The sequence below is a fragment of the Leptodactylus fuscus genome, chromosome 1 (genome assembly GCF_031893055.1).
Source record: "Leptodactylus fuscus isolate aLepFus1 chromosome 1, aLepFus1.hap2, whole genome shotgun sequence".
Classification (NCBI taxonomy): Eukaryota; Metazoa; Chordata; class Amphibia; order Anura; family Leptodactylidae; genus Leptodactylus; species Leptodactylus fuscus.
In genome coordinates, this window is record NC_134265.1 from 113,160,839 (window position 1) to 113,184,543 (window position 23,705).

The window sequence follows — 23,705 nt, forward strand, 5'->3', positions numbered from 1 at the left end:
GAAACCGGGCGCAGATGTGAACAAGCCCTATACTGTACAGATACATAGTGCAGGTGGTTATAAGAAACTTTGTAATATATCTTATAAGTTTACCTGCTCCTGCCCAACACTGCTAAAATGATTTTCAGATTTTGAGAAGGGACCCTGATGCTAAGCCATTACTTATAGAGCAGGTCCTATAACCTACTTTCTAATATCAGATTGGAATGGGATGGAAACCCCCCACCCTAGAAATAAATGCAGCATGGAAGACACTCGGATGACAATCTTATGACCTGAGTGCCTTCCCCACTCGGCCTGCACACTCAGTCATGTGTGAGACCTTATTCTTCATGTGCACACACTGGGGAAGATTTATGAAGACTGCTGTTACTAATACCAGTCTTCATAGCCTCAATGCAAGTGGACGGTGTGTTTCACATATAAGGCACACACTTCCTCATAAAGGAGGCGCACCCTCTGCCCCCCCCCTCTTCCTATGTGCCTGGGGGGAAAAATACGCCAGCTTGTAACTGGAGTGCATTTTGTCTGTCATTTCTGCTAGATTTTTGGCATACATGATAGTAAATTTGGTGGGGATAATGGCCCCATCGCATGCACACATTTATCACAATCCCTTTTTGGGTACAATGGCAAAGCTGTTGCAGATTATAAAAATTCCCATTTTTTGGGCAAAACCATTTTTCACCCAAAAAAAGGAAAGCCTCTTATGCCAGAAAATGTTGTACAAGCAATATCAAATCTGGGCCATTGCACTTTCTATATGCAGTCTATAGCGTACAGTCTGCTGTGTTATACAAAGTTTTGTAATAGGTTAGAGTCTGGTAAGTGGAGAAAGAAGTATTTTTTTTTTCTCTGATAAGATATACTGTAAGGTTTCTAATGTTTACTATTTATTTACGGAAAACATGGAACAAATCTTTTTAACCCCTTCCCACCGCAGGTATTTTTCGATTTCTATTTTTGACTCCCCACCTTCCAAACCCTAACAAACCTAACTTTGTTATTTTCCATTACGTTTTCCGTTCATACAGCCATTAGAAAGTTTGTGGGACAAATTGTACTTTGTAATGTCTTCTTTAAAAAGTCGGCATACATGAAGGAGGTGTAAAGACATTCAGAGCAGAGCGATGATCGTTTTGTGTCAAAAACACTTCATTATTAGAGATGAGCGAACACTGTTCGGATCAGCCGATCCGAACAGCACGCTCCCATAGAAATGAATGGAAGCACCTGTGACGCCGGCCGGCCGCCGGCAAAGTCAGCGTCACAGGTGCTTCCATTCATTTCTATGGGAGCGTGCTGTTCGGATCGGCTGATCCGAACAGTATTCGCTCATCTCTATTCATTATACCCATGGGGAAACCACTGGCTTTTCCCTAGGTATAATTAACATGCTGCGATTTCCAAAACTGTGCATTTTTGGAAATCGCCACGTGTTCGCAGCACGGTTTTTACCGCAAACTGGGCATGGGATTCACTAGAAAATGCAAATGGTATGGTATCCTTACACCTCTACTAAAAACCACAAGTCCCAACGAAGTTTGCTGTTTTCCTTGCTAGAAATTGCCTGATGTGTCCAATAATCATTCTCAAGAAGTCCTAGTAAACACTTGGAGTTACGGATACCAGTAACTAAAGCATATGAGATAACATATGTCACAGTTCCCTCCAGACTAGTGGCTTATTAAAGTAAAGTGTAAGCATTCTTACTTTTTCTGTACAAATCATATATATTCTTTTGTGTATGTCTTCACTTGTGTTTCCTGTCTTCAGCACATTCTGACATATAGACATTTGCTGCTGTCTTATTTCTTCTCCATCTTGCCACCAGCTTCTGTTTAGTTCAATAAAACATTATAATTCGCATCTATTGACAATTATGGCATGGATGTAGGTAGTTTCTAAGGATAGAAGCTGGAACATGAGGTGCTGTAATGAAACGTCTTGGAGGCATTGAAGAGAGGAATCTAATTAACAAACCTTGTCTTTCTATACATCTTAAGTTTCCTCCTCCAGATTTTCAGAAATAGTCTCAGAAATGTCACATGTAAATTTTACATCATTCGGGGTCAGTTTGTCCCTATAGTTTGTCTCTCTCATTTCAGTGTCATCATCATTACCTGTGTATTTCTAAATGAAAACTCTTTTACAAGTGAGAAATTAAAAAACATATATTTAGAAGTCCCCATTCTAGAGTTACATATCCGAATACAGATACACTGCAGTCTTGCAAAATGCAGCTGTCCTGAAGCAAGTGGCAGGTGCTAATCTAAGTACGAGCTGAGGCCAGCACTTTAACCTGACCATCTGTCCATGTTCATAACAAGTAGGAAAAGTTACAAGAACCTCTCTCTCTCCTACGACATTCACAAGTTATTCTGTCTCAAGCATATTTTCAGAAATTTTCAGGAATGTTCAGGGGCTATCAAACCCCTTGGAGTATTTCCCTAAGTTGTTTTCCATCCTCCATCATGTATATTTGGCTCTTGATAGTGGTTGATTATGAATGAGACATAATGATTCTTAATGCTTGTTAGGGAAGAACAAAAAAAAATAAAAAATTGCTCCATCTTAGGAAGGGGCAGGGGCGCACCGCTAAAGTGGTGAGGTGAGGCGGCCGCCTCAGGCGGCACTTTCGGTGGGGTGGCAAAATAAACCTTTTTTACTTTTTTTTCCCCAGTAAACTAGCCCAAGACAGGCTGCTCTGAAAACAAAACTGAGCGATCCTGCCCTGGGCTGGCTTACACCTCTGTTTCTTATCGCCAAGTGAACAGGCAGCAACGGTAGCGATGGTGGCTCCGGCAAGGCATTGCAAGGTAGGTAAGTAAGCATACTTTTTTTTTTTTTAATAGGCTGCTACCTGCTGGAGTATCCCCAGCAGGTAGCGGCTTATTCACATACCTCCCCAGCCCTGCTAATGGCCACTTCCGCTTCCCCTTCTGCTATAGGACGCAGAAGCGGCTGTGAGCAGGCCTGGGCCGTAAACCCCATCAACTACCGCTATTATACAGTGGTGTCTTTTCAGACCCCCGAGTATAATAATCGGAGTAAAAGAATCCAGCGTCCACCAGGCGAAAAACCATTACGGGATACCCAAGGGCAATTGCAGATGATACAGCATAGAAACAGCTACGCATTTTGGGACTCCTTATCGTCCCTTCCTCATGGCATGGCGTAGCTGTTTCTATGCTGTATCATCTGCACTTGCCCTCGGGTATTCTGTAATGGTTTTTACTATGTAGCAATAAAAGTTAAATTTTACTTTTTCGCCTGGTGGACGCTGGATTCTTTTACTCATATACCTACATGGTCATTGTTGGCTGAAGTCTGCCTTCATCCGAGCAGCCCAGGAGAAAGCCTAAAGATAGAAGGGTGAGCTGGATTTTCTATTTATAATAATCGGAGCCCCAGGGAAGGTGAGAAAACATAAATACTGTTACTCACCTCTCCTGGATCCAATGTTACTCCTAGCCAGCTTCAGGCCTGTATGGTAATGTCCCAGACATCGCGTGGACTGTGACATTACCATAAAGGCCCAGAGCCTGTTCTAGGAGTAACAGCAGATCCAGGAAAGGTGAGTTAGTAACAGTGTTTATTATGTTTCTTCACCTCCCCTGATTCTCCAATTATTATACTCCGAGGTCTGAAAAGACCCAGGAGCATAATAATAGTTCATGGGTGGGCTACTATGGGGCATAATGAAGGTTGAGTGGGCAACTGTGGGGCATAATAAAGGTTGCCGGGTCCACTGTCGCTCCTGCAACCTTTATTATGCCTCATAGTGGCCCCTGAAACCTCAATTATGCCCCACAGTGGCCTCTACAACCTTTATTATGCTCCACAGTGGTCCACCCAACCTCTATTATGCCCCACAGCGGCCCCCTACATCCTCTATTATGCTCCAGAATCTATTTTGCCACTGTGACTGTGATGCATAATAGAGGTTGCAGGAGCCGCTGTGGGGCATAATAATTCCACATGCAAGGGACATTTATAAAAGTGTTCTTTAGGAGACATTCTAAATAGAGAGGGTAAATTTTTATATATATATATATATATATATATATATATATATATATACAGGGCCGCCATCAGGAATTTTGGGGCCCCATACAGCCTAAGTGTCTGGACCCCCCCCCCCTGCCATTTTTGCTTTGCGCGCCGCGGGAAATTTAGCCCCACCCACTGTTATGTTGACTCCGCCCACTCATTAATTTTCCATTTGCCCGCACACTGTATAATCCTCCTACAGTCACCCGTAAATTATATGTCCCCCTCCGTCTCTCCCCTAGCTTCATATACACCCTTCATCTGCCCCCAGATTCATGTCCCCTCCATCTGCCCCCAGATTCATGTCCCCCCTCCATCTCTGCCCCCAGATTCATGTCCCCCATCTCTGCCCCCAGATTCATGTCCCTCCATCTCTGCCCCCAGATTCATGTCCCTCCATCTCTGCCCCCAGATTCATGTCCCCACAGTGTCATGCCGTCCCCTCCTTCATCTGCCCCAGTGTCATTCCGTCCTCTCTTTCATCTGCCCCCAGATTCACGTTCCACCTCCACATTAAACTTACCTTCTCCTCCGCTCCCTCGCCGCTCTCTGTGCGTCTCTCTCGCTGACACATGCGGCTGAAGGAAGGAGCTGACACAGGTCAGCTCCACGCTTCGCCGCTGGGTGTCTCTCTCGCTGACACATGCGGCTGAAGCGAGGAGCGCTGACGCTGACATGTATGCGGCTGAAGCGAGGAGCTGACCTGTGTCAGCTCCTCACTTCACCACTGCCGGCTCTCTCGCTGACACATATGCGGCTGAGCCGGGTTCCGGCTCAGCCGCATATGTGTCACCGAGAGAGGCGGCAGCGGGGAAGTGAGGAGCTGACCTGTGTCAGCTCCTCGCTTCAGCCGCATATGTGTCAGCGAGACAGGCGGCAGCAGCGAAGCGAGGAGCTGACCTGTGTCAGCTCCTCGCTTCAGCCATGTATGTGCTCAACTCAGATCTGCGTCCTCTGGACGCAGATCTGAGTTGAAACAGGACATACAATGACTGCTGCCGGTGCCAGGGGGCCCGGGCCCCCCCCATTTTAAAATTTGGCCGGGCCCCTGACGCCAGTAGCAGTAGTACTGGCCTATCGGCGGCCCTATATATATATATATATATGATCGGGTGCATGGAGAAGTGAGGAGTCACAGATGTCTGTGTTGCAAACTTTACAGAGACAAGTCACAGCTGGAAGAAGTGGTCATGGAGGTCCAAAGGGAAGAGACGGAAATTGTGAGAAGACGTCTCCTGTAAGTAACAAAATATTACTGCTCTGTATTCACTGTAATGTTACCACTAGCACCCCTCCTCCCCTGGTATTTAATCCGGAGGGGGCATATTTTGATTGTCCGCCTCAGGCAGCAGAGAGGCTAGGTTCACCACTGGGAAGGGGCTCCCAATACTGTAAGCTTGGAGTTAAATAAATTGTCTTGCCAGCCTTTATTAGAACAGTGTCTGTTGCATCTCTTTGTTGGATGAGAACAATGGACCAATTCCATCATACAGACATCTACCATTAGATCTGATGAAGAGAACGGGCATAATCTGCATGGAGCATAAATACATAACAGTGTATTTTAGCTTTCAAGATATTTTGTAACATGATCTTGTATATCCCTGGATCCTCCTTTGCGCACACAAAGACTTGCACATCTTTCACTGCATAAGCTTCTGTCAGAGATGTAGGTGAAATAGCAAGGTCTTGTACCTGTGCAGGCACATATTACATAAATGATGAACCTATAGGGGGGTGAGGGGGTAGACCTTTCTTAAATTGATAACAAGAGAACATGGACCCACTTTTTAATACTCATTTGACTAGGTTCTTCATAGCTGTATTACTACTGTTTTTATAAAATAATTTGTCTTTAATATTGAATTATCTCAATTGAAACTATTTAACATAGCAAGATATATCCATACGTACTTAAAGGGATATTCCAATATACATACAGTCCTATGAAAAAGTTTGGGCACCCCTATTAATCTTAATCATTTTTAGTTCTAAATATTTTGGTGTTTGCAACAGCCATTTCAGTTTGATATATCTAATAACTGATGGACACAGTAATATTTCAGGATTGAAATGAGGTTTATTGTACTAACAGAAAATGCGCAATATGCATTAAACCAAAATTTGACCGGTGCAAAAATACGGGCACCTCAACAGAAAAGTGACATTAATATTTAGTACATCCTCCTTTTGCAAAGATAACAGCCTCTAGTCGCTTCCTGTAGCTTTTAATCAGTTCCTGGATCCTGGATGAAGGTATTTTGGACCATTTCTTTCTACAAAACAATTCAAGTTCAGTTAAGTTTGATGGTCGCCGAACATGGACAGCCCGCTCTCAGATGATCTGAAAACAAAGATTGTTCAACATAGTTGTTCAGGGGAAGGATACAAAAAGTTGTCTCAGAGATTTAACCTGTCAGTTTCCACTGTGAGGAACATAGTAAGGAAATGGAAGACCACAGGGACAGTTCTTGTTAAGCCCAGAAGTGGCAGGCCAAGAAAAATATCAGAAAGGCAGAGAAGAAGAATGGTGAGAACAGTCAAGGACAATCCACAGACCACCTCCAAAGAGCTGCAGCATCATCTTGCTGCAGATGGTGTCACTGTGCATCGGTCAACTATACAGCGCACTTTGCACAAGGAGAAGCTGTATGGGAGAGTGATGAGAAAGAAGCCGTTTCTGCACGTAAGTCACAAATAGAGTTGCCTGAGGTATGCAAAAGCACATTTGGAGAAGCCAACTTCATTTTGGAAACAAAGATTGAGTTGTTTGGTTATAAAAAAAGGCATTATGCATGGCGTCCAAAAAGAAACAGCATTCCAAGAAAAACACATGCTACCCACTGTAAAATTTGGTGGAGGTTCCATCATGCTTTGGGGCTGTGTGGCCAATGCCGGCATCGGGAATCTTGATAAAGTTGAGAGTCGCATGGATTCCACTAAGTATCAGCAGATTCTTGAGAATAATGTTCAAGAATCAGTGACGAAGTTGAAGTTACGCCGGGGATGGATATTTCAGCAAGACAATGATCCAAAACACCACTCCAAATCCTCAGGCATTCATGCAGAGGAACAATTACAATGTTCTGGAATGGCCATCCCAGTCCCCAGACCTGAATATCATTGAACATCTGTGGGATGATTTGAAGCGGGCTGTCCATGCTCGGCGACCATCTAACTTAACTGAACTTGAATTGTTTGTCCAAAATACCTTTATCCAGGATCCAGGAACTGATTAAAAGCTACAGGAAGCGACTAGAGGCTGTTATCTTTGCAAAAGGAGGATCTACTAAATATTAATGTCACTTTTCTGTTGAGGTGCCCATACTTTTGCACCGGTCAAATTTTGGTTTAATGCATATTGCACATTTTCTGTTAGTACAATAAACCTCATTTCAATCCTGAAATATTACTGTGTCCATCAGTTATTAGATATATCAAACTGAAATGGCTGTTATAAACACCAAAATATTTAGAACTAAAAATGATTAAGATTAATAGGGGTGCCCAAACTTTTTCATAGGACTGTAACTATTTTTAAATTTGTAGATAATTAAAAGTTAAACATTTTTGCAAATGTAAGTAATTATTTTCCAAAATGTTTCTGTATTGGGAAAAACGCTGTGTTCTCATAGTGTGGGGCCTCATCCTAAAAGGGCTGTCAAGACCGAAATAGAAAATGACTGCAGCTCAGGGGAGCATATTATACTGTGTGGGAACAGTGTGGGGCATTATATTGTGGTGTAGGTGGGCTTTGCTATGCCATACAATGTTGAGGGCCCAATCACTGAAACTCAATGCTTTCACTTAGCTTACACAAAATTCCTATATATTGTATATATAATGTACAGATCACAGGCATATTTATAGAATAAACATTTAATTCTCTCAAGTACAAAGTTAAGAAAATCTACAAACCAACAGTTACAATATAAATACAGCAAAAGATATCAAAAGAAATACATGGATACATGGAACATTGCACTTGTGGCATCTCCAATTTATTACTTTAACTTGCCTTTATTTTTAAACATATATATATATATATATATATATATATATATATATATATATATTAGTACCTACACAAATAGAAAATATGACTCATTTTAGATATATCTTCAATAGATATTGCAGTGCAGTTTGTTGCTCTTCAGAAATTTGAAGTCTGTCTCTCGGGTTCAGAATGCAGTTTGCAGTATTGTCATGTATACAACAATATGACAGATATTTGGCTGCCCTTGATGCTTTCTTCTAGTTTTTGTTTTACAATGCAGCAAACATCAAGGGATGCGAATACAGAACATTTTATTTTAGAGGAAGCTTGTAAGATCAGCACATGTAATTATTTTATTGTCCAGGAAACTATTAACATTATTGGCTGGGGTGTATGTGTCATATTACCCATGAAGGAAATAAGAAGGTATGTTTATGTAACGTAATCCTAAATTCTCTTATCAACAGAGTGTTCTCAATCCTATTGGCTAGACCAGAATGTTCAACAATAAATATGACAAGTATTTATTGAGTTAAGGAGATTATCATATGGATGGGTCGTGTAAAAAAATAGTTTTTGGTGGCTGGAACCACATATACAGTATATATGCAAACACACACATTGATAGATAATTTACATCCTGCATGGTTGGCTTGGAGTTGTAGACCTTTACGTGCAAAGACTTTCCTCTTCCCTCTTGCAATTGTGGAGAACCTGTTTGATGTCTAGTGAAAAGATGATCTTCATGCTCTTGTCTCGCCTTCAAATTGCATGCTGAATAAAAAGGAAGGAAGAAATAAATTATACTCCCATTTAATACTTAAATTGTTTCTCTCCTCTTATAATCTCATAGAGGGGGTCCTACACTCAAGACAAACTCCATTCATATAATAATAAATAATAATAATAATAATAATAATAATAATAATAATAAATACATTTTATTTATATAGAGCCAACATATTCCGCATCACTTACAATAAGGCCCAGTTCACATCAGCGTTCGGGTTTTCATTCGGGGAGTCCACTTGGGGACCCCCGAACGGAAACCTATACGCATTAAAAAGTGGATAATGCATATAGGTTTCCATTGGGGGGGGGGGTGTTTCCAAGCAGACTCCCCAAACGGAAACCCAAACGCTGATGTGAACCGGGCCTTAGATGTGTGACTATTCATCTGAATGGGCATCATGTAATGCTAGAAATTGTTGGGATTTGTCATCATTATGTAGGCAAAATAAATTTTCTAATCAGGTCACTTGAATAGAGATGTGCTGCAGCACAAATACACACAATTGGTGTCTACATGGGCGCCATCATTTTGTTAAAGACTCCCAGGCTTGTCTGACATATAGTTCTATGCAACCTGCAATAGAACTGCTGGTATTCTACAATGCATTGCGATGCAATTTATTAGTAAAAAAAAGTAAAAAATAAAAGTAAAATAAATTAAATCCCCCCTTTCCCAAAACACATATAAAAGTAAAAGACGTACACATTAGTTCCCCCTACGCCAAACAGCGGCACAACATGGGGTTTTCCTGCCCCTGTGTACTGTTTAGGACAGGTGGAATAAGTTTACTTAACTAACAACCTCCCCCTCCCCTATATTAGGTCAGAGAGACCTCTCCCCCCCCCGTGTTTTTTTCTGTCCTGTGGACAGAGACAGGTGGACGGGGGGGGGGGGGAGAGAGCTCTCTCCCTCCCCTGTGTAAATACCTTTTTTGCTGGTTCTTGTTTCCGGCAGGTGGGGACCTCGGTTTCCATCCTTGGCTTGCCGCGGGCTTCCGTCGGGTGCCGGCTGCGGCAGCGCCGCAGCTCGGCGCCTAGGACCTTCCGGCCGGCGGAACTTCCGATCTCTAGGGGGAGTTCCCGGCGGGCGGATTAAGCGGCGTACTCGGCCGGGCCGCCGCGCATGCGCAGAGGTTCCTCGCGCCGCGGCCTGGCCTTTGGTTAAGTAGAGCCGGCGTGTTCGGCTCTATTATGTCTTTAGGAGGGGGAGTCTCCCCCCTCCTTCTAGAGAGGCCCCTATCTTCCCCCTGTTTAGGGGTTTTTGGGGCAGTTTCTGCACTCTTTGAGGGGGGGGGTGGGACCTGTAAGTTGTGTCCGCCCCTTCCCCCCCTGTCCCTCCTCCTTCCCTCCTGCCTTTAAAAGCCCCTTTGTCCTGCTGCTGAGTGCTTGACTGCTTGCACTCAAAGCTGGAACACGCCATATCTTTGTGTAGGATACTTGGAGTCAGTTCCCTACTACTTTAAGGTCTGGGGCAGGCAGGGGGGTGGGGGAGGGAGGGTGAGTTTCCAGCACAGGTTTTAACTCTTTGTCTCTTGCCTTGCTAGATGTCTTCTTCCTCCTCAACCCGGGATATCCCGCCGAGAAAGTCCACGGCGAAGCGCCGGCACCTGGCATGTTTAAAATGCAGTATTCCGCTGCCCGATGGGTACGCCTATCAGTGCTGCCGTGGGTGCAGAGGCTCCCCCTCAGAGGAGACCTCACTGCGTGATGTCATAGGATGGGTGAAGGAGTTTGTCGGAGAGTCTATGAAGAAACTGGAGACCTCCATTTCCCAGTTAGGCAAGAGACCACGACTGGAATCTCCGCAGCTGTCCCTTCCGTCCTTGGAGGGCTTGCAGATAGTGGATCAGGTATCCTCTGGAGAGGACCCGGAAGAACCGATAAAAGCCTCTTTCCCACTGGAGAAGATTCCCAAGCTCCTGAAAGTGGTCAGGGCCAAGGACCCAGATGCCGAATCGGGCGAGGGCCCTTCCGGATCTCTTAGATCCTTCAAGGCGTCTCCGGAGGTGATAAAGAGGATGGAGGCTGAATGAAGGAAGCCTGAGAGGGCATTCAATGCCTCCAGGAGATTTAGAGGCCTATTTCCCATTGCTGAAGACCTAAGGTAGACATGGCGGTCGCCAAGCTGTCTAAACGTACGGTTCTCCCTGCGGAAGACGGGTCTAATCTCCAGGACCCCATGGACCGGAGGACGGAGGGATCCCTGAGGAGAATCTATGCCGCCTCTTCGGCGCAGGCCTCCGTGAGCATCGCGGCAGGAGAAGTGGTGACCAAGCTCCAGTCCGATTTGGCTAACCTGCAAAGGGAAACAGATGCAGGAACCCACAGGGACGAGCTGCTGGAGTCCATAGCGGACATCAATCTTATGGTGGATTATCTTGCCGAGGCCGTCTTCTATCAGTCTAAATTGGCCTCCAGAGCCATGGCCTTATCTACGGCCGCGAGACGGCCTTTATGGCTCAAACCATGGCGGGCGGACAACGCCTCTAAATTTACCCTCTGCAGTCTCCCCTTTGAGGCCGGAAGATTGTTTGGAAGAGAGCTGGACAGAATAATGGAGGGGTTGGCAGACTCCAAGGGCAAGTGCCTCCCCCAGTCTGGCGAAAGGGGCCAGCGCTCCTTTCGGACCTACCGCCCTTCAAGGGGAACATCGAGAGGTCGCTTTCAAAGGTGCTCAGGAGGTCAACCTAGAGGAGGAGGTCGGGGCGCCTCCCAGGAGGCGAAAAGAGGCATATGACTATCTCGGCCCTCCCCACCGCGCTCCCGCGATAGTAGGGGGTCGCCTTTCCGCTTTCACCTCAGAGTGGTCCCGACATATCAGGGACCCATGGGTCCTCGACATTATACACAGCGGCTACAAGATCAGCTTCGCTTCTCCACCTCCAGACAAGTACGTCAGGACCCGCCCTCTTCAGGGCACCAAACAACTTCATCTGGAGGAGTCCATACAAGAGTATGTGGACAAGGCTGCATTGGAACCGGTACCTATGGAAGAACGGGGGCTGGGAGTCTACTCCCCAGTGTTTCTAGTCCCAAAAGCGTCCGGAGGTTGGCGCATGATTATAGATTTCAGATACCTAAATCGGTATATCTGCAGAGTCCGGTTCCGCATGGAGACCATCAAGTCGGTCCTTCCCTTTCTGCAGCCAGGAGATTTTTTCGTCACCCTAGATCTAAGGGACGCTTATCTCCATGTACCTATATTTGCCCCACACAGAAGGTACCTAAGGATTGCCATCTGCCTAGGCGGGAAACTCTGTCATTTCCAGTTCAAAGCTCTCCCATTCGGTATATCATCGGCCCCCCACACCTTCACCAAGGTGGTGGCCCCGGTCGTAGCCGCCCTGCGTCTCCAAGGGATATTCATTGTCCCTTATCTGGACGACTGGCTCCTGAAAGCCCAGTCAAAGGAGACTCTCGCCACACAGTTGAGTATCACCGTGGCTTTCCTAACCGAGCTGGGCTGGCTGGTGAACTGGCAGAAGTCAGTTCTGGTTCCTTCCACCCGAGTGCAATTCCTGGGTTTCAGTCTGGATTCTCTCAGTATGATGATCTCCCTGCCCTCTCCGCGCAAGGAGAAGATTGGTCTGGCGGTACTACACCTTTCCCGCACCCGGAAGGTTACGATAAGGACAGCAATGAAGGTCCTGGGGCTAATGTCCGCGACCATCGAGGCAGTTCCCTGGGCATTATGGCATATGCGCCCTCTTCAAACCGAGATCCTGAGAGAATGGAACCACAGTCCCAGAGGGCTGCAAAAGCCTATCCAGTTAACCATCAGGGCCCGTCGATCACTAAGATGGTGGTCCCAGCTCAAAGACGGGAGGTCCACGGCCCAGACTTCCTGGACGCTGTTGACCACAGATGCCTCCCTCTCGGGCTGGGGAGCGCATCTGGGGGAGACTCTAGCCCAAGGTACCTGGAGCCAACTGGAGAAGACCCGCTCCTCCAACTGGCGCGAGCTGATGGCAATATACCGCGCCCTCTTGGCCTTTTCCCCTTATCTAAAGGGAGCAGCGGTGAGAGTAAGATCAGACAACCTGACAGCGGTTCATTATGTCAACAAACAAGGGGGAACCAGATCCCCCTCACTCATGGAGGTGACAGACCGCATTTTCACCTGGGCAGAAGACAACATATCCCAATTGTCGGCGGTACACATCAGAGGACAACTCAACGTCCTAGAGGATCAGCTGAGCAGAGGCATAGCGACGAGAGGCGAATGGTCGCTGGATCCAGGCGTATTTCAGCATCTTACACGGAGATGGGGTCTCCCCGAGGTGGACCTGATGGCCACCCAATACAATGCCAAGGTAGAGATATTTTGTTCCCTCTACCGGGAGGACAATCCCTTGGCAATAGATGCCCTGTCAATACCATGGAGGTTCAAACTAGTTTACGTTTTTCCTCCAATTCCAATGATTCCGAAGGTATTGGCGAAGCTCAGGCAGGACCAGACATCGGCAATAGTGATCATGCCATTCTGGCCAAAAAGGGCATGGTTTACCCACCTCATGTCAATGAGTCGAGGGACCTACTGGAGGCTTCCACGAGTCCACAACCTGGTAACTCTGAATGGTCAGCTCTGCCAGGACCTGGACAGGTTCAACCTCACTGCCTGGAGGTTAACCGCACCGTTTGTGGAGACAGAGGATTATCCCAGGCCGTCCTGAGGACACTGGCCAGTTCAAGAGCAGACTCTACTAACCGCAGCTACCAGAGAATTGCACGGATCTATCAGGAATGGTGCACAGAGAATCAGGCCGACAAGTCGGCTGTTGAAACAATCCTGGAATTTCTGCAAGGTGGCCTGGACAAAGGATTAACTCCGGCCACCCTAAAGGTGCATGTTTCGGCACTGTCTGCTCACTTAGGGGCTCGGTTGTCTCAAAATCCTCTGGTCAAACAGTTTTTGAAAGGGGCCTCTAGGCTCCGCCCTCCAGTGCAACCGCCAGTCTCGCAGTGGGACTTAGCTTCGGTGCTTCAAGGACTGTGTGAACCACCCTTTGAACCCTTGTCTGAGGTAGACTTAAGATACCTCACACTTAAGGTAACATTTTTATTGGCTATAACATCCGCCAAAAGGGTTGGAGAGTTACAGGCTCTATCAGCTTCTGAGCCTTATATTCAATTTTTTTCCGACAGGGTGCAACTGCGGTTTGTCCGTGGGTTCCTACCCAAGGTTCCCACTCCTGAGAACATCAACCAGGTGATATCTCTACCCTCCTTCTTTCCTTCCCCTACTTCAGAACAGGAGGAGAAGTTGCATAGCTTAGACCTGGTGAGGGCCTTGCGTATATACTTGGAGCGGACAAGCCCCTTTCGTAAATCAGAGAATTTACTCATAAACGTATTTGGTCACAATAAGGGTAACAAGGCCTCCAAAGTCACCCTGTCAAAGTGGATAAAGGAAGCCATTATTGAGTCCTTACAGACCCAAGACCTGCCCGTTCCAGAGTGTCTGCGGGCCCACACTACCAGGGCCGTATCTGCCTCCTGCGCAGAAAGGCAGTCCCTCTCGGTGGACCAAATATGTAGTGCAGCTTCCTGGAGCTCGCACCTGACGTTTGCTAAGCATTATAGGCTTGACTGGCGCACCTCCAATGCAGTGGCCTTTGGCCGTACCATTTTGGCTTCAGCCTCTCAGAGTTTCCCTCCCTAGTGGGATATTTCTTGCTAGATCCCCATGTTGTGCCGCTGTTTGGCGTAGGGGGAACGAAAGATTATGAAGATAATCTGTTTTCCCTTAGCCCAAACAGCGGCACAAGTCTCCCTCCCTTTTATGCAGATTTACTGTCTGTAAGGAAGATGAATTATTCTTGTGACTAACACGGGGGGGAGAGGTCTCTCTGACCTAATATAGGGGAGGGGGAGGTTGTTTGTTAGTTAAGTAAACTTATTCCACCTGTCCTAAACAGTACACAGGGGCAGGAAAACCCCATGTTGTGCCGCTGTTTGGGCTAAGGGAAAACAGATTATCTTCATAATCTTTCGGTATCCCTGTCTCTGAAAACACACCTTGCGTCTGTCTACACAGAGATCTAAAAAAGTTATGGGTGCCAGAATATGGTAATTCCAAGTTGTTGTTTTTTTTTTTTTTTTTTTTTTTTTTTTATGTAAACAAAGTTACATAATTTTAGTATCTTCAGAATTGTGTTGATCAATAGAATATATCTGACGTCATTTAGGCTGCACCGTGAACACCAAAAACAAAGCCTGTAGGAATGTTGCAGAAACGCAGTTTTTCTCCAATTCCACCCCATTCTGAATTTTTTTCCAGCTTTCCAGTACATATCATAGATTACTGAATGGTACTATTATGAAGTAAAATTTATCCCACAAACATTAAGCCCTCATATGTCTCTGTCAACGTAAAAATATAAACGTTATGGCGTTTGGAAGGAGGGGAGTCAAATAACGCCTGCAGTTGGAAAGGGTTTAATAGTATGGTAAGAAGATACAGTCATTGCATACACTTTGAATAAGGAACAAAGGTCATAATAGGGTCCGAACATGTATACACGCAATGTTCCTGTGTCGGCTTAAAGGTCATGTTTGATTTACATTTCTGTCATATCTCACTGTGTACCCAGAGACTGTAAAAGATGAAGTAGCCATGGCCTAACATGCTATACATACTTTATGTGCTATACAGTACAGTCCTATGAAAAAGTTTGGGCACCCCTATTAATCTTAATCATTTTTTGTTCTAAATATTTTGGTGTTTGCAACAGCCATTTCAGTTTGATATATCTAATAACTGATGGACACAGTAATATTTCAGGATTGAAATGAGGTTTATTGTACTAACAGAAAATGTGCAATATGCATTAAACCAAAATTTGACCGGTGCAAAAGTATGGGCACCCTTATCATTTTATTGATTTGAATTCCCCTAACTACTTTTTACTGACTTACTGAAGCACAAAATTGGTTTTGTAACCTCACTGAGCTTTGAACTTCATAGCCAGATGTATCCAATCATAAGAAAAGGTATTTAAGGTGGCCAATTGCAAGTTGATCTCCTATTTGAATCTCCTCTGAAGAGTGGCATCATGGGCTACTCAAAACAACTCTCAAATGATCTGAAAACAAAGATTGTTCAACATAGTTGTTCAGGGGAAGGATACAAAAAGTTGTCTCAGAGATTTAACCTGTCAGTTTCCACTGTGAGGAACATAGTAAGGAAATGGAAGACCACAGGGACAGTTCTTGTTAAGCCCAGAAGTGGCAGGCCAAGAAAAATATCAGAAAGGCAGAGAAGAAGAATGGTGAGAACAGTCAAGGACAATCCACATACCACCTCCAAAGAGCTGCAGCATCATCTTGCTGCAGATGGTGTCACTGTGCATCGGTCAACTATACAGTGCACTTTGCACAAATAGAAGCTGTATGGGAGAGTGATGAGAAAGAAGCCGTTTCTGCACGTACGCCACAAATAGAGTTGCCTGACGTATGAAAAAGCACATTTGGACAAGGCAGCTTCATTTTGGAAACAAAAATTGAGTTGTTTGGTTATAAAAAAAGGCGTTATGCATGGCGTCCAAAAAGAAACAGCATTCCAAGAAAAACACATGCTACCCACTGTAAAATTTGGTGGAGGTTCCATCATGCTTTGGGGCTGTGTGGCCAATGCCGGCATCGGGAATCTTGTTAAAGTTGAGAGTCGCATGGATTCCACTCAGTATCAGCAGATTCTTGAGAATAATGTTCAAGAATCAGTGACGAAGTTGAAGTTACGTCGGGGATGGATATTTCAGCAAGACAATGATCCAAAACACCGCTCCAAATCGACTCAGGCATTCATGCAGAGGAACAATTACAATGTTCTGGAATGGCCATCCCAGTCCCCAGACCTGAATATCATTGAACATCTGTGGGATGATTTGAAGCGGGCTGTCCATGCTCGGCGACCATCTAACTTAACTGAACTTGAATTGTTTGTCCAAAATACCTTTATCCAGGATCCAGGAACTGATTAAAAGCTACAAGAAGCGACTAGAGGCTGTTATCTTTGCAAAAGGAGGATCTACTAACTATTAATGTCACTTTTCTGTTGAGGTGCCCATACTTTTGCAACGGTCAAATTTTGGTTTAATGCATATTGCACATTTTCTGTTAGTACAATAAACCTCATTTCAATCCTGAAATATTACTGTGTCCATCAGTTATTAGATATATCAAACTGAAATGGCTGTTATAAACACCAAAATATTTAGAACTAAAAATGATTAAGATTAATAGGGGTGCCCAAACTTTTTCATAGGACTGTATATCTTTAATATGTTGTGATTTAATGGGGCATTTTTAGCCAATGCCAATTTATTCATGTATTTAATGGGTAAGCAATATTAGAGAAACAAATGTGTTTATTAATAGCATCTACAATGGATAGGTATTGATTAGAGATGAGCAAGTACTGTTCGGATCAGCTGATCCGAACAGCACGCTCGCATAGAAATGAATGGACGTAGCCGGCACGCGGGGGGTTAAGCGGCCGGCGTCAAAGCGGAAGTACCAGGTGCATCCATTCATTTCTATGGTGCGTGCTGTTCGGATCGGCTGATCCAAACAGTACTCGCTCATCTCTAGTATTGATGGATAACCCCTCCCTCAGAAACCAGCAGAGATGCATATGGAGCCTGTGTGTATAATACTGGGATTCTGAATTAGGTAGGATTCCAGCAGTACAATAGCGGCTGTCATCTGCTGGCCTTGTTCTAGCAAAGCAGGGGTTGGCTCCAAACCTCACCGGTCTGTATTTATATTTTATTTTTATGGCACATTGCCATGATTATTTGGGCTTTATTGTATACCTGATCTCTATGTTACTTATATAATTTTTGGGTGGATGAGTACATTGGGGATGGTGTATGTTTATTATGTACAGTGATTTGGGGCCTTGAGTCTTGTATAGCTAATATGTACAGTACAGACCAAAAGTTTGGACACACCTTCTCATTCAAAGATTTTTCTGTATTTACATGAATATGAAAATTGTAAATTCACACTGAAGGCATCAAAACTATGAATTAACACATGTGGAATTATATACTTAACAAAAATTGTGAAACAACTGAAAATATGTCTTATATTCTCGGTTCTTCAAAGTAGCCACCATTTGCTTTGATTCCTGCTTTGCGCACTCTTGGCATTCTCTTGATGAGCTTCAAGAGGTAGTCACTTGATATGGTCTTCCAACAGTCTTGAAGCACTCCCACACATCACACCTCCTCCTCCATGGTGGGAACCAGGCATGTAGAGTCCATCCGTTCACCTTTTCTGCGTCACACAAAGACACAGTGGTTGAAACCAAAGATCTCAAATTTGGACCCATATGACCAAAGCACAGATTTCCACAGGTCTGATGTACATTCCTTGTGTTCTTTAGCCCAAACAAGTCTCTTCTGCTTGTTGCCTGTCCTTAGCAGTGGTTTTCTAGCAGCTATTTTACCATGAAGGCCTGCTGCACAAAGTCTCCTCTTAACAGTTGTTGTAGAGATGTGTCTGCTGCTAGAACTCTGTGTGGTATTGACCTGGTCTCTAATCTGAGCTGCTGTTAAACTGCAGTTTCTGAGGCCGGTGACTTGGATGAACTTATCCTCCGCAGCAGAGGTGACTCTTGGTCTTCCTTTCCTGGGGCGGTCCTCATGTGAGCCAGTTTCTTTGTAGCGCTTGATGGTTTTTGCAACTGCACTTGGGGACACTTTCAAAGTTTTCCTAATTTTTCGGACTGACTGACTTTCATTTCTTAAAGTTATGATGGCCACTCGCTTTCTTTTACTTAGCTGCTTTTTTTCTTGCCATAATACAAATTCTAACAGTCTATTCAGTAGGACTATCAGCTGTGTATCCACCTGACTTCTGCACAACACAACTGATGCTCCCAACCCCATTTATAAGGCAAGAAATCCCACTTATTAAACCTGACAGGGCACACCTGTGAAGTGAAAACCATTTCCGGTGACTACCTCTTGAAGCTCATCAAGATAATGCCAAGAGTGTGCAAAGCGGGAATCAAAGCAAAAGGTGGCTACTTTGAAGAACCTAGAATATAAGACATATTTTCAGTTGTTTCACACTTTTTTGTTAAGTATATAATTCCACATGTGTTAATTCATAGTTTTGATGCCTTCAGTGTGAATCTACAATTTTCAGAGTCATGAAAATACAGAAAAATCTTTGAATGAGAAGGTGTGTCCAAAATTTTGGTCTGTACTGTATATGTATCATTACATGTGTTTTAGTCTTTGATTTGCATAAACATGCTTTTTATTTATTTACATTTGGAATCCTGTGTTTTTCTATTTGGTGGCTATACACTGGCCCTACTGGACCCCCACTGCCCTTTTAATAGGCAGTGGGAATGCGGTAATGGTCCCTATTCACTTATCTCTCTCTGCTCCTGGTTACAGCCTCTCCTCTTCCCTCTTCAGCCTTCAGATGGCCCTGTGCACCGAACATTAGGTCATTTCCACCTGATGTGTGGTGCACAGGGCCCATTGAAGGTTGAAGAGAGAAGAGGGGAGGCTGCAAGCAGGAGCGTGGAGAGTTAAGTGAATACAGCCAGGTTCTCCCCAGTTCTGTCAATCCAGTTTTTAATACTGGATCACAGAACTGCTAACCTAGTTCTGCTACTGGTATTGAAGGAAGCCACAGGCTTCCTGCTCTACCACTCCCAGACTTATAGTCCAAAGGCCACATTAAGCCTGTAGTCTACAAGCTAAGCAGCAGTACTTACCTGTCTGCTCTCCAGCGTTTCTTGCTTCTTCCTTCTTCGGCCGCACATGACATCACAACATTGCACTCGAAGCAAAAAGGAGTGGGACCAGGGAGCAGACAGGTAAGTAATAACCCAATACTGCTATAGGGGGGACCTGTGAAGAGGCCACTATAGCCCATACAGTGTCCCCTTTAGAGATGAGCGAACACTAAAATGTTCGAGGTTCAAAATTCGATTCGAACAGCCGCTCACTGTTCGAGTGTTCGAATGGGTTTCGAACCCCATTATAGTCTATGGGGAACATAAACTCGTTAAGGGGGAAACCCAAATTCGTGTCTGGAGGGTCACCAAGTCCACTATGACACCCCAGGAAATGATACCAACACCCTGGAATGATACTGGGACAGCAGGGGAAGCATGTCTGGGGGCATAAAAGTCACTTTATTTCATGGAAATCCCTGTCAGTTTGCGATTTTCGCAAGCTAACTTTTCCCCATAGAAATGCATTGGCCAGTGCTGATTGGCCAGAGTACGGAACTCGACCAATCAGCGCTGGCTCTGCTGGAGGAGGCGGAGTCTAAGATCGCTTCACACCAGTCTCCATTCAGGTCCGACCTTAGACTCCGCCTCCTCCGGCAGAGCCAGCACTGATTGGCCGAAGGCTGGCCAATGCATTCCTATGCGAATGCAGAGACTTAGCAGTGCTGAGCCAGTTCTGCTCAACTACACATCTGATGCACACTCGGCACTGCTACATCAGATGTAGCAATCTGATGTAGCAGAGCCGAGGGTGCACTAGAACCCCTGTGCAAACTCAGTTCACGCTAATAGAATGCATTGGCCAGCGCTGATTGGCCAATGCATTCTATTAGCCCGATGAAGTAGAGCTGAATGTGTGTGCTAAGCACACACATTCAGCTCTACTTCATCGGGCTAATAGAATGCATTGGCCAGCGCTGATTGGACAGAGTACGGAACTCGACCAATCAGCGCTGGCTCTGCTGGAGGAGGCGGAGTCTAAGATCGCTCCACACCAGTCTCCATTCAGGTCCGACCTTAGACTCCGCCTCCTCCAGCAGAGCCAGCGCTGATTGGCCGAATTCCGTACTCTGGCCAATCAGCACTGGCTAATGCATTGTATTGGTGTGATGAAGCAGTGCTGAATGTGTGTGCTTAGCACACACATTCAGCTCTACTTCATCGGGCTAATAGAATGCATTGGCCAATCAGCGCTGGCCAATGCATTCTATTAGCTTGATGAAGCAGAGTGTGCAAAAGGGTTCAAGCGCACCCTCGGCTCTGATGTAGCAGAGCCGAGGCTGCACAAGGGTTCAAGCGCACCCTCGGCTCTGATGTAGCAGAGCCGAGGCTGCACAAGGGTTCAAGCGCACCCTCGGCTCTGATGTAGTAGAGCCGAGGGTGCGCTTGAACCCTTGTGCAGCCTCGGCTCTGCTACATCAGAGCCGAGGGTGCGCTTGAACCCTTGTGCACACTCTGCTTCATCAAGCTAATAGAATGCATTGGCCAGCGCTGATTGAAGCAGAGCTGAATCTGTGTGCTTAGCTCAACTACTCCACCGGTGTAGGTGAGCTAAACACACACATTCAGCACTGCTTCATCACGCCAATAGAATGCATTGGCCAGCACTGATTGGCCAGAGTACGGAATTCGGCCAATCAGCGCTGGCCAATGCATCCCTATGGGAAAAAGTTTATCTCACAAAAATCACAATTACACACCCGATAGAGCCCCAAAAAGTTATTTTTAATAACATTCCCCCCTAAATAAAGGTTATCCCTAGCTATCCCTGCCTGTACAGCTATCCCTGTCTCATAGTCACAAAGTTCACATTCTCATATGACCCGGATTTGAAATCCACTATTCGTCTAAAATGGAGGTCACCTGATTTCGGCAGCCAATGACTTTTTCCAATTTTTTTCAATGCCCCCGGTGTCGTAGTTCCTGTCCCACCTCCCCTGCGCTGTTATTGGTGCAAAAAAGGCGCCAGGGAAGGTGGGAGGGGAATCGAATTTTGGCGCACTTTACCACGCGGTGTTCGATTCGATTCGAACATGGCGAACACCCTGATATCCGATCGAACATGTGTTCGATAGAACACTGTTTGCTCATCTCTAGTCCCCTTCACTATCCCTCCCCATACAGTGGCCCCTTGGCTATTTTCCCCCATACAGTAACCCCTTGGCTATTTTCTCTCATATAGTAGGATGTTTTTCCCTTCATACTGTATGGAGACCGGTGATGGGGCCATTATATTATGGGGGGACAGTGATGGGGGCCAATATCCTGTGGGGGACATTAAAAGGGTTGTCAAGGATAATATATTTCTTTTAATTTGACCGGGAGAGGTAAAGAATATGTTAGATGTGGACCAATATATTTAGTGGCAAATAATTTGCTTCACATTTGGAATTATTCAGGTATTTGGGTACTACATTGTAACCCATATGGATCTGTTACGTGAATTGACTTTTCTTATATTTCCTGTAGTTTTCCCAATGTCATTGTACAATCTCAATCACGCATGTACAATCTCCATTTACAGAAGCCAGTCTTCTATAAATGGAGAAAGGAAAAGGACAGTTGTGATTGCCTTCATCACATGGTGATAGCATTTCCTCTCTTCAGGCTCCTGATGGGATGGAAAATAATGTAAACTTTTTCTTGTATGCAGTAAGTGTTATACATTAAAGTACCCATAACATGTACTCTTGATTCTATATAAAACACATATGTATGCATAAGATATAACATGAACATGTTAGTAACTAGCAAGGCCCAAGGGGTGGCTGCTACCTCTCAACCTGCAATAGTCACCCTGCTATGTAAACTTGGTACTTAACTGGAAACTTAAACATGGATGTAAAGAAGTATTCGTCCTTTTCAGAAGTCAAGACACTTCACAGTGGTCCTTAACTGTAACCTAATTCCCATATTGGAGAGTGACAGCAAGTAACTGATCTTGTCTTGGATAATCTGGCCTTTACATTGAACTCTCATAAAATAATAACAAGTTCTAAGTCAGCAGCGAAGTTCTAAGAAGCAGGTTCTTAAGTTGTTCTGTTTGCTTTACATTAAATGTAAAAAGCAAAGCTTGATCTTATGCTGTTTTGTATATTATTCTTATTCCTGATCCTGTTCCTCTTTAAACATGCGGTGTAATCCAATGAGCCTTAATCTACAAGTGGAACATCTATTTTAAGACTCATAACTTTTTTACTGAGCACATTAACAGTCATTATGTCATCTTCTGTGTACATCAGCTATAGTGGTAAGGAAATGAACTGGCACACAAGATATAGTATATTACTGTAAAAAATGTGGGCTTGGTATATTTGTCCTTATTTTGCATTTGTTGTATCGTCCTCCAGTGTTAAATCGACATTTGTAAGGAGGTTTATACATTGTGAGTAGAATTACATGGGAGATCAAATCATTTTTGGTGTAATCTATAGACCCGTGATGGCAAACCTATGGCACACGTGCTAGAGGTGGCACTCAGAGCCCTCTCTGTGGGCACCCATCTGGCACAGATCATACTGTGTGGAGTCCACTGTGGAGCAAATTGTACTGTGCGGGGGCCACTGTGGAGCAAATTGTACTGTGTGGGGGCCACTATGGAGCAGATCATACTGTGTGGAGGCTACTGTAGGGCATATTGTACTGAGGGGGGCCCTTCACTATTTATATCTCACAGTATCGGTTATATAGCAGACGTGATATTATTATAGGTCATAATAACATTGCATGGTCACTATAAAACACATCTGTGTGATGTAAAGAGTGAACATTAATTGTTCAAAAATATACCAAATGCAGCACAAAATTGTTTATATAATTGAAAGCTCTGTAAAGCCCCATTCACACAACTGTATTTTGCGGGTCTATAATTGTCCACACTTGTAGACTGGCACAGTGTTAAGGTTAAATTGATGTGTTGGCACTTTGCAATAATTTAGTGGGTTTTGGGTTGCAGTTTAGCCACTCTGTCTATAAAAGGTTCACCATCACTGCTATAGACTCTCCAACATCACTGAGAAGATAGGATTCATTTGTGATAATGAGAAATTTTAAGTACTTAGGCCTGGTTCACATCTGCGTATGGTAATCCGTTCGGGGACT

The 23,705-nt window shown here is 44.7% G+C and overlaps 1 protein-coding gene across 1 annotated transcript in view; it reads right to left on the bottom strand.

The window, feature by feature from the left end:
- Positions 1-7,916: 7,916 nt before the first annotated feature.
- The window catches only part of TMEM233 (transmembrane protein 233), a 36,414-nt gene continuing 20,625 nt past the window's right edge, over positions 7,917-23,705 (bottom strand). The window contains exon 3 of the mRNA XM_075276524.1: positions 7,917-8,824. Coding sequence (XP_075132625.1) covers positions 8,813-8,824 — 12 coding nt within the window. The 3' untranslated portion in view covers positions 7,917-8,812. The remainder of the gene's footprint in view (positions 8,825-23,705) is intronic.